The sequence below is a fragment of the Symphalangus syndactylus genome, chromosome 11 (genome assembly GCF_028878055.3).
Source record: "Symphalangus syndactylus isolate Jambi chromosome 11, NHGRI_mSymSyn1-v2.1_pri, whole genome shotgun sequence".
Taxonomy (NCBI): Eukaryota; Metazoa; Chordata; class Mammalia; order Primates; family Hylobatidae; genus Symphalangus; species Symphalangus syndactylus.
The window spans coordinates 46,749,066-46,766,099 of record NC_072433.2 but is presented as its reverse complement, the minus strand read 5'-3'; the positions used below and the strand labels follow the sequence as shown (position 1 = coordinate 46,766,099).

General features: G+C 37.2%; 1 protein-coding gene across 6 annotated transcripts in view; it reads right to left on the bottom strand.

Annotated features, from left to right (window-relative positions):
• The window catches only part of PHKB (phosphorylase kinase regulatory subunit beta), a 239,098-nt gene that overhangs the window by 219,524 nt on the left and 2,540 nt on the right, over window positions 1-17,034 (bottom strand). For 2 of the 6 annotated variants that reach the window (XM_055233313.1, XM_063611887.1), the window contains exon 2: window positions 16,697-16,791. The exons of 2 other annotated variants lie outside the window; for them this stretch is intronic. In XM_055233313.1, the coding sequence (XP_055089288.1) occupies window positions 16,697-16,751 (55 nt within the window). In that variant the 5' untranslated portion in view covers window positions 16,752-16,791. Of the gene's footprint in view, window positions 1-4,660; window positions 4,776-16,696; window positions 16,809-17,034 lie in introns of all 6 variants that reach the window. 2 more of the 6 variants (XM_055233312.1, XM_063611888.1) reach the window with 2 other exon arrangements.

Genomic DNA, 17,034 nt, shown 5'->3' with positions numbered 1-17,034 from the left:
ACGAAACTGAAAGAATGTGACTATGGGTGAACATTATGTCTATTAAAATTTTGCAGTACTTTAATTTGCGTTATAATTTAGTTATAAGAATTTTATTGTAGCAAAAAATTGAAATGAAAACTGGAGTTATGACAATGGATATTTAAGGTACTCAGCTTATACTACAGCAAATGAAACTAAACTGCTTCTGTAACATGAAACTACAATGGAAATCAGCCTTGAACTTGTCAGTTTTTTGTAGTTAGTTTGAAGACTGCTTGCTGTTTCCTCTACTTTTCAAAGAAAATTATATTTCTTGAAGTACCTACAACTATTTTTATGGTCATTACATAATATTGTTGAATCGTACAAGGATACCTAGGAAAAAAAGAACTTCTAAAGCCAGTGTTTAATAGTATTGTTCTCTTTTAAATGATAAGCTGCATGAAATATGAAAGAGGCTGGAAGGAACCCAATCCCACCAGCACCAGCAAGAGCCTCCACAAAGACCTTTAAGCAATTAGCACATCAGTTTCTCAAAGATACACATGTGGAAAAATAAATTGGACTCGGTGGAAATCAGCTTAACTTCTAGCGCTAACCAGTTATACCTCTCATTTCCATTCAACTGGTTAGGCAACTCTCTGAAAATGGAGGCAGTCATTACATCCTGAAGCAGAGCTCCCTACTGAAAGGAGAACTACATGATCCTCAGGACACAGAAGGGATCACCAATTACTGTAGTCATGTATGATAAACAGATGAGACAGGAGATGTATATATATATATATATATATATATATATATATATATATATACACACTCATTTCCAAGAGCAACACTTGGAAATTTTAACATTTATAGCAATGTACAGCAATGGCCTCAACATGGAACCCTGAAATGGGTTCAGATGAGTAAAAAGATGTGGGCCAGGTAAATCTAGGCCAGAAGTCAGAACCTGGAGTACACCAGCAAACTGACAGAAGCAGAGTGCCACACCAGTGAAAAGAAGCTGCAAAAACAGCCATGGATCACACCCAGGAACTGTGGGGTTATGCCCAGTGGGAATCAGGGATGCAGATAATGACATTTATTCAACGACTAAGTTCAAGTTTGGAATATGAGGATGCTTAATTCAGAGCCCAAGATCTGCAATCTGAATTAGAAGACAAAGAAGAGATGAGGATGAAACAAAGGACTGCTGCTCAACAAATATGATGCTGTAGATAGACTTCTGCTCTTCAAAGTGCAGGCCATCCACAGGCAGCAAAGGCCTCACCTGGGAGCTTGTTAGAATAGCAGTTTCTCAGGCCCTATCCCAAACCTGCTGAATTGGATCTGCATTTAATTAGATCCAAGGCTCTACAGTGATAGTACTACTATCTTGTAAAAAAAAAAAAAAAAAAAAAAATGAGAGAGAAGAGGGGAGGGAAGAAGAGAGGGTGTGAGATGTTGAAGATGCCAGAGATCAAAATTAGACAGCAGCTTTGTTGTCTTAGGAAAATCTAGCTCTACAATCCCTAGAAAGATCATGAACCAACTAAAACAGCTTAAATATCAAAACTAACATCTTGTTCATCAAAGCTTGCTTTAAGATCTTTGCATCACCGTACTGACAAATCCAAAGCTATTATCTCATCAGCTCAACTCTCACAATCACAACCAGTTCTCCATCTTGTAAGATCTACCTTGAAATCATCCAGCCTCGGCCCTAAAACCGTATAAGTACTTTCCCTCAACTCCTCTGACAGTCAATGATTGAGTGCCATAATATTTTGAGGCAGAAAAAAATATTAACAAGTATCTGGTCTAAGTCCCTTATTTCGTGGAAGAAATTGACAACTTGCTCAAGGATGCATAGCTTGTTAAGCATAAAATCAACACCAAAAACAAGATCTCCAGACTCTATTCAGGGATCTGATATTTTTAAAATACATTCATTATTTTGGTCTGTTTGTTCTGGACAAGGTCATTTCTTTATGCTACTGTAATTCACCAGTGAATCCAGAACACCAGGCTTAGTGGGTGCTGTCAATATGCAACATGCCAGAATGAATACAAACACATAAATTTAATTTTAACCAAAGAGCTCAAAAAGGTTAAGAATAATATCATTATAGTACGATTATCAGCATCCTAATAAGAACTAACAATACCAGAGCATTTACCACACGCAAAGTACTGCGTTGAGAGCTATTTATGTATGATTTCATTTAATCCTCACAATAACTCTTCTAATAATAATGGTACTATTATTATCCTTCTAAAGATTTTTTTTAAATGGGGTTTAGTAACTTAACCAAGGTCACACTGGTAGCAACAGGAAGACCTAGGATTTAAACACTGAAATATGCTTTGTTTCTTTTTTTCAGGTAAAGAAAAAAAAAAATTTTCACAGCAATATATAACCTGCTTCCAAGGTAACATTTAAATCAGAAATACTGCTTTAATGACAATTTTCCCCAAAATATGAAGGGGTTTCTAGGCAATTCTGGTATGATCGCTGCACTCTGTCCATGTCAGCCATGTAAATGAACCATTTCAGCTGTCATGTTACTTGACGCATCTGTCCTTTACCTAGATTTCACTTCTTTCTATTTCCATTTAAATACCATATTCGTTGAAGACAACTGCAGTTCACAAGAATAAAAATAACTCTCATCTTGTAAATTAAATACATGATTAATTGCTAGACTCTGCTTTAAAGAGGTCTAAGGTGTAAACATAGATTTTTTCTCTAGTGCATTATTTAGCATTATGTTCAAGACTTTTCCAGAAATAGATGTTATATCACTTCTTATTCTGAAACTTACTCTAGATGGCAAGATTTAGGAAGCTTTTCTCTGTTTTATTTAAAAGTATATAATTTTCTCTTTCTTTACCATATTCCTGAAATTTAAATGGTTAAGTTCAAATTCCTCGGTATCTTAGGTAAAGTTTACACTATGACACACAAGCCCTATTAAATAGCACTGACTCACCCTATGCATGAAGGAATAAACATGCTACTGGTGACTTACATTTGGATTACAATGTAGATGAATAATCTACGTGATTTCTTCCATTTTCTCTTCAGGGAATGAAAAAATCAGTACACAGAGATAGCTCAAAGTTTGTATACAAGGGGTAAAAGCAGTCAGAGCCATGTAGTTTGGCCTTGGAGATGCTGTCCACAGTTTAACAGAAAAATCAAAAGTGCCCTCACCACGTCATAAAGCTATTATAAACCTAGGTCAGTATTTTGTTTTATTCATTACATTTATTTTATGAGTCTGAATTTTGAAACTTTTTGGACTTGGCCAGTAGAAGATTTTTTTTTACTATGAAAATATGTTCTTATTCAAAACCTGCAGGAAAATAAATAAACTGAATTTTATTCACCAAGTAAAAAGGTTAAATTATTAGACAACACATAGTGCTGGAAAGTTCATTCTGAACCAAAATTGTACTAATTCTTCTAACATGATTAATTAATTCATTCAACTTGCATTCTTATTCAACATTGAGTCCCCAGCACCAAGCCTTGTATCAGGGGCTATACAAAGCTGCAACAAATCTTGTCTGTGACATGAAGGATTTCATAGCCTCGTAAAGAAGAAAGTTATATAATTATCTAATAGCAATGCAGTGACATCAGAGCCAAAAGAAGCCTGTATAAAATGTCATGGGAACCAGTAGAGCAATTAATTGAAACCTGAAATGCAGAGAAGGGAGTTGTCAGAAAATATGTAAAAACAAGAGATCACTGGAGCAGAATAAAAGATTATGGAGTGCACCAAGCTTACAGAGAAATGCTATTTAATACAAAGGGAACTTCATGATAAAGGTGCAGAAGCCAGAAAGAGAGTGACCCACCTGGGAACTGCCAGGTACATTAATAACATTGCAGCAGAGAATGTGAGGAAGACTGGAGGCTGGACAGGTATCCAGAAGTCTAATAGGGAGGATGTTGAACAGCAGATTCCAAGTTTGCATTTTATTCTTTAGATACTGAAGAGCCACTGGGGCATCATACGATCCAAACTCTAGAAGATATATCTGTTGGCAGAGCAAAGGCCTGCTAGACAGGGAGTAAGCCCTAGGCATAAAAGTCTAGTTTGGGTCAAAACAATCATTCTAGGGCCTTGAATTAAGACAGTAACACCAGTAATGCACAAGGGAGGAAATATTCAAGAAATATTTAAATAGTAGAATTTAAAAAACAAAGAAGGACTTAAATTTGGTATAGGTCTTAGGTATAAGTATCAATATAATGAGAATGAGATACAGCAGAAGAAAGAGTGCATTGATAAATTCTAACCCTCAAATCGTTTTTTTATTTCTTCAAATTATAATAACTAAAACCTTACATCTTGATAGATCTTTTTATCCTTGAGGTCATTTATCAAAGCTACAAGCCTATTAAGAATTGGGATAAAGTGGGTGTAAGAAACTAATTGAGCTTTACCATGTATTTCCATGAAAAAAAGATAACCAAACAAGAGGATCTCTGAATGGGTACAGAGAGAAATTCATATAAAAAGATTCTACAAAACAAAAATAATTTCCCTCAGAAATACGTAAGTTAAGAAAACACGCTTTTATTTTAAAAACCTCTATATTAATGATATTTATCATGAAAACTACTTTACTAGTGGACTACATAAAATCTGCTTAACACAAATGAAAGTTAAGGTCTTACATTTTAAAATCAAGGCTCACTCATATAATCCCAGCACTTTGAGAGGCTGAGAAGAAAGGATTGCTTGAGGACAGGAGCTTGAGACCAGCGTGGGCAACACAGCAAGATCCTGTCTCTAAAAAAAAAAAAATTAGCTGGGCATGGTGGCACATGCCTGTAGTCCCAGTTACTCAGGAGGCTGAGGCAAGAAGATCACTTGAGCCCGAAGTTCAAGGCTGCAATGAGCTATGACTGCACAACTGCATTCCAGCCTGGGAGACCAAGGAAGATCCTGACTCTAAAATAAAATAAACATGTTTATATAAGCCACAGTTAAAAGGGGCTCAATTTGAACAGGAAAACTGTCAAAGCAGGAAGAACATCAATAGAAATGATTAACACTCTCTATCAATGCTTACCATAATACCAAATAAAGCTGCTTAATTAAGATTATTTTTTAAATAATTATTTTTAAAATAAGACATATTTTTAAATGTTATTTGGAAGCATGGGAATTTGCTAAGAGAAATGTCACCAAATGGGGCATGGTTCTATTTCCTACATTTAGCAAAACCTTATGATGCACAGTGTATTTTCTATAGAGTTCCATCCGGGTTTCTCACTACAAATTTCCAGATGAAGTCCCCTAATGAAATCTATAGCATCAAGTTGGCCAAAGCCTACGAGTGATGCCCACTTTGCAATCATTTAGCCATAGAATGTTCTGTTACTCAAAACTTATTAAATGTATTGTTTTTGCTTAAGGACAGAGGAAATAAGGCTGCCTCTATTAAGACATCGAGATCTGTGGTCGTTACCGAGATAGAAAAAGAAAGAAAAAGCATGCTAGAACTTAAGATGTCCCAACTTTCATCATCAAAATATATCAGCAAACACTTATATCAAAACATTTAAAATCAAAGATCACAGTAAATTTAAAGGTTTAGTCTCTTGTCCTTAATTTTTGAAGAGTTAGACTTGCATGACTCTCATTTAGTTACAAAGATGAAAATTCATGACAAAACTTATTTAGGAGGCAGGGAAAAAAAGATGAGACTGAAATCATCCTAAATCAGAAGGCATTAAAAGTTTAGATGTGAATTATAAAAAGTAAACAATAAGCTGTCCTGTAAGCAGAAAACCCCACGAAAGAAATAGTCCAGGCACGGTGGCTCACACCTGTAATCCCAGCACTCTGGGAGGCCGAGGCGGGAGGATCACCTGAGGTCAGGAGTTCGAGACCAGCTGGCCAAAATGGTGAAACCCTGCCTCTACTAAAAATACAAAATTGGCCGGGCATGGTGGCGCATGCCTGTAATCCCAGCTAGTTGGGAGGCTGAGGCAGGAGAATCGCTTGAACGTGGGAGGTGGAGGTTGCAGTGAGCTGAGATTGCGTCATTGCACTCTAGCCTGGGCAACAAGAGCAAAACTCCATCTCAAAAAGAAAAAAAAAAAAACAAGAAAATAGTCCACTGACTTAAGTCACAACAAGCTAATTCTTTTTGACATATTGTTGATTTATAACTAATCAATCATCAGATATTTACAAGTGAGCCGACAAAGTTAATGCAACCAAAGTTAATATAGAAAGTAAATGTACCACATTTTTTTTTAGTATATAGAAAATTATTCACTGGTTCAACTATTGGAGGAAGACAGAAATATAATAAAGAATACAAGTTAAGCACCTGATGAGTATATTTTCAAAACATACCAGGAAGCTAAAATATGTATGAAGAGGAACTATCCACAGCTCAGTAGCCCAATCCAAGACTCTGTGCCTGTCCTTCCTAGTCTCCATCTACAGCTTTAGCAATAAGACTTGATCTATAATCCAAATAACAGCATAAGTGTTCATCTCTATGGCTGGTGCCTATTTCAGTCCTGAGCTACAAGACTTGAATCTTCAATTGCCAAAAAGGAGGACCATGTAAACACTGTGAGGCTATTGATAACAAAGGGAGTAAAACAGTAAACTTTTAAAGATTTTATATGACAAATGAAAAATCAATGATATATATTTTGAAAAAGGAGCATATATGACATATAACATATCAGAACCTATAAAAATGACAAATTTCAATTATTACACAAGATTCTCAAATGTTGACCAAAGGGTACAAAGTTTCAGCTAGATAAGAGGCAAAAGCTTCAGTGACCTACTGCACAGAATGGTGGCTATAATCATAAAGCATTATATATTTCAAAATTGCTAAAAGAGTAGACTTTAAATGTTTTCATTATGAAAAAATAGTAAGTATGTGAGGGGCCAGATTTGTTAATTAGCCTGATTTAATTATCCAACACTGTAAGCATATACCAAAACATTATATTGTACCCTGTAAATATATACAATTACTATTTGTCAATTAAAAACAACTTTAAAAAAATTCACACTAAGGCTTTTGGAAATCACTTAATGTTTAGGTACCACATCTGTTCATCTACACAAACCAACATCCTCAAGAAAATTTGTGAAATATGAACTGAAAGAGAAGAAAGCTATAAAACCAGTAAGTTAAATATAAAGAATAATTCTTTTTTAATGGACTAATAATCATGTGATTGTTGGTAAAATAAACTAATAAAGTCTATAAGAAAAAGGTAACAAATAATAAAATAAAAAACAGCAACAATTTTTTCATCATTTAAAAACCACTTCTAATCAAGGCAACCAAGGCTTAATGTGAAAAAAAAATGAGAACAAGTATGAATGTATTCAAAATACATCATAGAGGCCAGGTGCAGTGGCTCACGCCTATAATCCCAGCACTTTGGGAGGCAGAGTTGGGAGGAGCGCTTGAGCCTGGGAGTTCCAGACCAGCCTGGGCAAAATAGTGAGGACTTGTCTCTAAAAAAAAAAAAAAAAAAAAAAAAAAAAATTAACCAGGCATGGTAGTGCACACCTATAGGCCCAGCAGAAGGGAATGCTTGAGCACAGGAGACCGAGGCTGCAGTGAACTGTGATAGTGCCACTGTACTCCACTCCAGCCTGGGTGAGAGAGCAAGACTTTGTCTCAAAAACAAACAAAACAAAAAAACACACATCCTAGAAGCTACAATGAACCATCAGAAAGCATTTTCAAGACTAAATATGTAATATATGCAGTTACAATTTTCTATTACTTATTTTCTTTTTATTTATTTTTGAGACAGGCTCTCACTCTGTCACCAAGGCTGGAGTGCAGTGGTGCGATCTCATTGCAGTCTCAACTTTTCGGGCTCAAGCTATCCCTCCTGCCACAACCCCCAACCAGCCATTCCAGGCATCACATCACCTGGCTAATTTTTGGGTTTTTTTTGAGGTGGAGTCTTGCCCTGTCGCCCAGGCTGGAGTGCAGGGGCACGATCTCGGCTCACTGCAAGCTCCGCCTCCCAGGTTCACACCATTCTCCTGCCTCGGCCTCCCGAGTAGCTGGGATTACAGGTGCCCACCACCACACCTGGCTAACTTTTTTGCATTTTTAGTAGAGACGGGGTTTCATTGTGTTAGCTAGGATGGTCTCAATCTCCTGATCTCGTGATCCGCCCATCTCGGCCTCCCAAAGTGCTGGGATTACAGGCGTGAGCCACCGCACCTGGCCTAATTTTTGTATTTTTTGTAGAGATGGTTTCATCATGTTGCACAGGCTAGTCTCAAACTGGGCTCAAGCAGTCTGCCTGCCTTGGCCTTTTGAAGTGCTAGGATTACAGGCATGAGCCACTGCAATGGGCAGTTGTTTTCTAATCAGGGATTTGAAAACAGATGTGTCCCAAAACCATAAAAGGTATGTCCTAATTGCATATATTTTCTAAAAGTCCATTATCTTGTCAGAGGTAAATTAAATGTCTAAATGCATCCTTCTGCCTGAATCAAGCAAAGAATCAAGGACCTTGTGTAGCTTTGCAGACTATTCCTCAGAATAGAAGGGTCAATATGCCATTTTAAAATGTGAAAACAGAATAGCATAATGATATAAAACTAACTGTATCTAAGATTTTACTATATATTCACACACATGTATTTTGCACATATACTTTTTATTTTTTGAGACGGAGTCTCTCTCTGTCGCCTAGGCTGGAGTGCAGTGGTGCAATCTCAGCTCAATGCAAGCTCTGCCTCCCGGGTTCACGCCACTCTCCTGCCTCAGCCTCGCAAGTAGCGGGACTTCAGGCGTCCGCCACCATGCCAGGCTAATTTTTTTGTATTTTTAGTAGAGAGGGGGTTTCACCGTGTTAGCCAGGATGGTCTCGATCTCCTGAACTTGTCACACATATACATTTTATATTTGTATATATGCACCTTAATTAATTATGCATTAGAACCTACCTACCATTTATACCTCTGACTCAATAAACTCACTTTCTAAAGTTAGTTTATTCTCTGTTTAACAGGAAATGGGCCACAGGACTATTCTTTCAAAAGTGAGTTTATTGAGTCAGAGATATGTAGATTCTAACGCATAATCAAGGTGGCCACATCTTCTGAATCCAGAATGATGATATACTCAATATCTGTGCCTTCACAGCCATTCACTATCAAACATAGATTGAGTGTCCCCATGCACCCAGCATGGTGCCAGGTGTTAAACATAGAGCTATATGACACACAGCTTCTGCCATGAGGTTGCTCCCTGCCTTTTTGTCACCTTCCAGTCTATTTTTACATAACAGACAATCATCGTAAAATACTAATCCAGCCTTACAACTCCACTGCTTCAAATTTTCACGTTCCCTTCCATTTATAATAAAATTCAAACATCTTCAAGGCTCCCAAGGCCTTGCCCATCTCAGCCCTTCCTCTCACCCATTCCTGTCATTCACAATGCTTTACCCATAATGGCCTTTTCAGTACGCTTTAAATACCCAGCTCTATCTAGCCCCAGGATCCTCAGCCTAGAACCCTCCTTACTACAACTTCTCCACTGACTCCTATTTCTAGGAGTTAAATATCACTTCCAGAGAGGCTTTCCTTGAAGTCCCTACTTCAATCCTGCAGGAGATAGAGAGCTGATGAGTGGTGTTAAGCAACCACTTAAGGGTTAGTTCATTTTAGAAAAATCATCCAGGCAACAATAGTGTACATTGACTAGGGAGATAGTACAAGGAGAGGTGATGGCTCTAGTAGCAAAGTTCAGTAGGAAACAACTGGAGGAGTCCAGGAGAGAGACAGAGTGAATGTATACAAAAGCACTGGTCACCTTGAGCTCTGCATAAATTCCATCAGGCTATTAGCTCTCTCAACCAGTATTATTTATTAGAAACTTCCTACATCAGAGAGGTCCAATAAACATCAGTTAATTAGCAATCAATGAAAGAAGAACAGTAAACATCAAGAAGACATCAATAGTAACCATTGTTGTTTATTTATGGAGTACTAGGCACTACAGATGAAGAAGAGAAGGCAGGCAGCAGTGGCTAGGAGAATAGGGTCTGCCAGAGTTTGGGTGACTTTATGTAAGTTACTTTACTTCCCTGTGCTTTGAGTTTTTCAAAAGGGGATAGTAATAACACCTACAAAAGAGGATGTTGGGAACAGGCCCCCAAAATCTGGCCATAAATTAGCCCCAAAACTGGCCATAAACAAAATCTCTGCAGCACTGTGATATGTTCATGATGGCCATAACGCCCACGCTGGAAGATTGTGGGTTTAAGGAATGAGGGCAAGGAACACCTGGCCCGCCCAGGGCGGAAAACCTCTTAAAGGCATTCTTAAGCCACAAACAATAGCATGAGTGATCTGTGCCTTAAGGACATGCTCCTGCTGCAGTTAACTAGCCCAACCTATTCCTTTAATTTGGCCCATCCCTTCTTTCTCATAAGGGATACTTTTAGTTAATTTAATATCTATGGAAACAATGCTAATGACTGGCTTGCTGTTAATAAATACGTCGGTAAATCTCTGTTAGAGGCTCTCAGCTCAGAAGGCTGTGAGACCCCTGATTTCCCACTTCACACCTCTGTATTTCTGTTTGTGTGTCTTTAATTCTTCTAGCACCGCTGGGTTAGGGTCTCCCCGACCGAGCTGGTCTAGGCAAGAGGATTTCTGTGAGATTTAAATGTAAAGCACTACTTGTAACACATTAAGTACTCAATAAAGATTAGCTGCTTAAAAAGTTGTCACTGCTGTCATCATGGCATGAAAAATCATTATTATCATTAGTACTACTACTACTACCACTAGGTACTTCCTAGACATTACTTAATCTTCACAAAAGAACTTATGAGGGATATACTATTATCTCCATTCCATAGTATGGAAAATTAAGTGCAAAACATTTGACACAATTTGTTTGGTTTTAGGGGGAAAAACATTTCGTTTATTTCTAATAATTTCAAATTTTGTTTTAGATTTAGGGGTACATGTGCAAGTTTGTTACCTGGGTATATTACATGATACTGAGGTTTGGGGTGTGAATGATCGCATCATTCAGGCAGTGAATAAAGAACCCAACAGTTTTTCAACCTCTGCCCCTCTCCCTCACTCTCCCCTCTAGCAGTCCCCAATTTCTACTGTTGCCATGTTTATGTCCATGAGTACCCAATGTTTAGCTCCCACTTAGGAGAACATGCAGTAGTATTCGGTTTTCTGTTCTTGTGTTAATTCACTTAGGACAATGGCCTCCAGCTGTATTCATGTTGCTGCAAAGGACATGATTCAATTCTTTCCACAGCTGTGAATTATTCCCTGGTGTATATGTACCACATTTTCTTTATCCAACCCACTGTTATTGGGCACCTAGGTTGATTCCATGTCTTCGCTATTGAGTTCACACAGTTTGTAAGTATCAATACTAGTATTTGAGCCTAGTTGTATGAGTCTAACATCCATATAATAACCACATTATGACACTGTCTCTCAAAAGAAGCAGGATAGTCTCCAGTGTGATAGATATTATATGATTTACTGAACATTTTTTATGTTCCAGGCACTCTTCTGGACTCTAGGGATACAGCTGTGAATAAAACAAGTAGGTCTCTGCTTTTATATAGCTTATATTCTAGTGGATGAAGATGAACAGGAAAACTAAGAAGGGAGAAAAAATTACCTAATAATAAGGACACTACAGAGAATTAAAATTAAGAGTGATGTGTCTGGGGGCTACTTAGATTGGGTAGGCAGAAAAAGCCTTTCTAAGGAGGCTACATTTAAGATGAGAACCTAAAACTCAACCAGAAGGAACAAGCTACCCAAACAGCAGTATAGAGAGCTTCCCAGGCAGATAAAATAGCTATTACAGAGAGCCTAAAAAGCTATAGTACAGAAGCCTAAAGTGCAAATTAGATTGTATCTTATGGACCCAAAGATAGCAGTGGAGAAGAAGAGGAGAATTCTGTGAGGAGGTCAGAGGGGCAGGCAAAAGCCATGTCACCTGGGACTTCGTCATTCAAAGGAAGGGAATGTAGAATTTATTTTTATTTATTCATTTTATTTTTTGAGACACAGTTTCGATCTTGTTGCCCAGCTGGGGTGCAATGGCACGATCTCAGCTCACTGCAACCTCCACCTCCTGGGTTCAAGCGATTCTTCTGCCTCAGCTTCCTGAGTAGCTGAGATTACAGGTGCATGCCACTATACCTGGCTAATTTTTTGTATTATTAGTAGAGACAGGGATTCACCATGTTGGCCAGGCTGATCTCGAACTTCTGACCTCAGGTAACCCACCCACCTTGGCCTCCCACAGTGCTGGGATTATAGGCATGAGCCTGGGAATGTAGATTTTATGCTAAGTAATGACAGATACAATGGGAGGGCTTTAAGCAGGAAAGTGACATGAGCTGACTTACATTTCTTAAAGACCCAGCTCACTGCTGGGCAGAGAACAGACTGTAGTGAGATAAGAATGAGGAGACAGGAAATCAGGCTATTTCCATAGTGTAGACCAGAGATAAAAGTGGCCTGGACTAGGGAGGTAGGAGTACAGCTGGAGAAAAACAGATTTGGTATGTGTTTTAGAGGTAGAGTAGAAAGGTTTTACAGATTAACTGAATAAAAAGGTTGAAGGAAAGACAGGAATAACCTCTGTATTTTTAGCTTGAGTAGCTGGAAGAATAATGGTTTAGTTTAATGAAATGAAGTATATTTAAGGAGGAACATGATTGGGATAAGAGAGTAGAAAATAAGAGTTCTGTTTTGTTCCGGTTACATTTGAAATGCCCATCATATACCCATTTGGAAATGTGCGTAGGTACCTGGATCAGAATCAGGAATTCTAGGGAGTTCCTCTTACTCTTTCTCTCATTTCACAAAAGACTGAAGATAAAACAGCACAAGGAAAATAGCTTTTAGAATGCACAAGGTGAGTATTGGTGATAATCTAAAGCAGTGACAAGCTGTTGTGCTCTTCATGAAACCACTTCACTTATGAAATGTGAAGCAACATTTTTGCTGAGCATAATGACACAGCCTGAGGGTCAATGAGATTCATGCCAAGGGGGTTACGTCATATGATATGGCCTCTATTTCCTAAATCTTGTAAGATTACAGGGCAGGTCCTAGTAAGAGGTCAGAGGTCCAAGTAGGATACGATTAAGGAGTGCTTCTGAGAATTCCATGCTATATGAAGGGAGCCCAGTGCATATCTGAGACAAAAATATCTTTTAAGTATACATAAAATAACAACTGCTCTACCTGCAATCTAATAGGAGTTTCCATGGAAACTATCAGAAACAATTTCTTTAGAGTTACAGTGATTACTGACAAAAATAAGATGGACATAGAGTAAAATAAAAGCTAAATTTACAAAATGGAATGGACCATATTAAATAGCACAACTCTATTAATATTAAATCCTGAGTAATCTGATTCAAGCTAGTTGTATTTAAGCATGACAGATTTTCTTAAAATGGCTATTTTGAGGGTAGATACCAAAATGAGAGAGAGATAAGAAACCATATTTGTTGTATATAAGTCATTAGTCTTTAATACACATCAGCAATATTGTAAAAGACACATATTTTTGGAAAGATAACTAAAATTTATTGAGCCGTTACTAAATATCAGGTGTTTTGCATATAACATCTTGTTTGATCTTCACAATAATCTCTCCAGGAAGGTTTTATTAACATCATTTTTACAAAGCAAGAAGCTGAATCTCAAAAAATATATAGCTTCCTCAGGATCAAATAGGTAGTAAACAACAGAGCCTGAATCAGACCCAGGTGTAGGTGAACACCAAATGTACACCCTTTCATTAGGCTCCTAAAGGAGGCCACAACTCACAAGAGTTCAGGAGACTCAGGCCTATGTTCTCTTCCAATCACAAGAATCTTTTTGATTAGGTGACGGTTAATTAGTTAACTGAAAACAAGGCTGCTATATAAATTCCTTAAAAAAAAAATCAGGCATATACAATTGAAAGTTTTGTTTCGCCCAGAATATACAATAAAATTTTAACAGGTACTGATTTGCCCATCAAATTAAATTAACAAAAGAAAGTTAATCAAAGAACATAAAGAGAAACAAGTAAATGAAAAGTCCTGTGTTGAAGCTCACTTATCAGCTGGCTAATAAACTTAGGTAGCCAAGGTAGATAAGCTCATGAGCCATTATAAAAAGGAATAATCGCTTAAATTATCTTTGTCATTTAAGAATAAAAGCAAAAATGCCAAGCCATTTCCTACCTCATCACAATATGCTATAACCATTATTCCAAGTAATTGAACTGTATTGCCAAGGTGATTGCTACAGCTGACCAACTATGCTAACTTAATATAACTGTAGTGGCCACATGAGAAATGGAAGCAATCCAAGGTATTGAATGCTACATTCCTTCTCTAATAATTATTTAATTTATTTTGGCTGTTGAATTTCTTTATAAATTCTTGGTTTTGTACATTTGACTCCAAGGGTCTTTAAAGAAAAACCTGAATATCTAGATCCCTCTTTCAGTTTTAGCAGTCAAAACAAATTTCTTCCAACCACAGCAAATACTAGTACATTAGTAGTGAGAGCACAACTCAAGTATGCACACACAGAAATATAGGATTCACACTAAATTCCATAAAGAGGAGAAACAAAGAAAAAAAAAAAAAGCAGAAACATATCCAGAAGGAATAACAAGGGTTAAAATACATAAAACAATGCAGGTACATTGAAAATAAATTTTTCAAAATCAAGATACTACTGGCTTTCACTTTTGGGAATACTGGATAGTTTCTGGCCAAAGTACCAATGAAAAGCTCAGCTGTGAAGCAAGGATGTGCTTTAAAATAATTGTCAAATGAAATCGCACAATAAAACATATGCCTATAAAGATAATGTCCAAAGAACTACAATAGGGGAAAGCAAATCATTTCCAATATAAATGGAGTATTTCTAAATAAGTAAGAAATTATAAATGCAAACACGACAGGCCACATTCAAAACACAATGCAAAGTTAAGCCTAACACCAGCAGGAATGGTACTTATTATTTTAACGGATACAAATTTTAAGTGTGTCTTTATATTACTAAGTTTTGGTTAGATGAACTCCCAAAAAAAGAGTCAACATTGAAAGTAATGTATAAAGAATCATTCTTCAAAACGGATTATAACACTAAAGTTTGATATTTTTCTAGTCTGTTTCTTGGTGCATTCTATTTCAATTTGATGATACAGTACAGGAAAAGCGTCTTGTATCTGCCTTCAAACACTCTATGTAATGTTAAAGCACAGTTCTTGGGTTTAGAAATTTTCAGGACTGTTGATGCATAAAAGCTATCTTTAAACATTCTATTTCCCCATTACTACTGAATGACTCTGCTAGTGTTTAAAACCACTTTCCTTCTTAGTAGAAAAGCCAAGATGGAGAACAGAGCTCGGTGCTTATAAGAAAAGAAAACAGAGTCTAGAGATACATGTCCTCCTGTTCTTTTAGTTCAAAGATAAAATCAGAAATCAATTGGCATTGTTACATATAATATTTTGTCATTTAGCAGATGACACCTAGAGATAGAAATCATTTTAGTTCCTTAAAGAGTTTTTGTTTTCTCCTGTTTGATTCTTCCTTAAGCTATTTCTTATTTATTTTCTTTAAGATTTTCCTCCTCTATCTTGCCAGAACAGGACTTGAAATATAAATGAAAATGAATGAAGAGGGAGAAGCACTTCTGAAAGGCTATGGTGAAGCCAAGGAGTTTTCACTGTGTTTGGGGGTGCTCATCTCACATATGCCTGTTCATGAGTCCTGAGGCTTGAAATATTCTGCTTAAGAGGCATTATAGAAAAAGTAGCCTCTTACCAGCATGCTTCTCCGAGTTTTCTAGTACATAATAGGTTTTAAATGGCCCAAGTTAGGCCACAACTACAGAAAAGGGCTGTAAATGCTTCAGTTTTCATTTCAGCTATGTGGCCACCTAACAAAATGTGTGTCTTGTTCCATGAAGTGAGACTGAATACATTCAAAGGCCTGGTTGCTAATGGGATTGCATAGGTAATCATGTCTAGGTCCATGAATCACCCAGAAATTGTTTTCAAAATCCTGTGCACACGTCTGAAGAGCAATTCCATAGCTTTCATCCAGCTCTCAAAGGGGTGCCAACACAACGGTCAAAGAGCCATTGTGCCAACATCCGTTCCAGCCCTTACACCAGGATGCCACAGGATAAAGGACAAAGCACGTCCTTAAAATATTCCCTGGGGCAAGTCGCTTCCTGTCTGTGAAAACGTAGATATTAATAACCTGCTTCACAGTAAGCTGATGAAGAATAGATAAGTGGGATGTTGACCAAAAATTCCTAATTTGTAAAAGTTACTTCCATTGTGGCAAGAAGACAAAAATCATTTAAGAAATATGCTATGTGCAGATTTGACAATGCGAGCTCCCAGACACTAAGAAACTGCCTCTGCTCAAACAGCTTGCAAATATCAGGGCAGGCACTCCACTCTCTGTCCTTTTCACATCCCACATGAGAAGAACACAATAGGCCACATTCAAAACACAATGCAAAGTTAAACCAAAGTTAAACCAAACACTCAGGCCTGGGCCCACCAAAGAAGAAATAAAGACATAATGATATTTTACAATGAAATCAACCTTCAGAAACAAAGGTATTTAAAATTACCAAGTGACCCTTTTGGGGTCTACAACACTTACCAGACCTTAAGAAAGCGGAAGACGGAGAGACGACTGCATCAGGTGAGCAGGCCATTTCAAATTGTTGGCTCTAATCATAAGCGTCGCAGGCTAAGCTATAGCAATTTTAAAACTGTTTAGTAAAGGTTAGAAGCAATCAGTGTTAAATTAATTGAAAGCAGTGTGAGCAGTTATTAACATGATGCAGTACGCAACAAAGGCAGTAACTGAGGATCATTATAATTTTATTTTCTCTTTTATGACTTGAAAATGTGATTTTCTTTGCTTTGATAAATTACACTTGCTCATATGGATGAGGCAGAAACTATATAATATCCACTTACTAAACATTACACAAA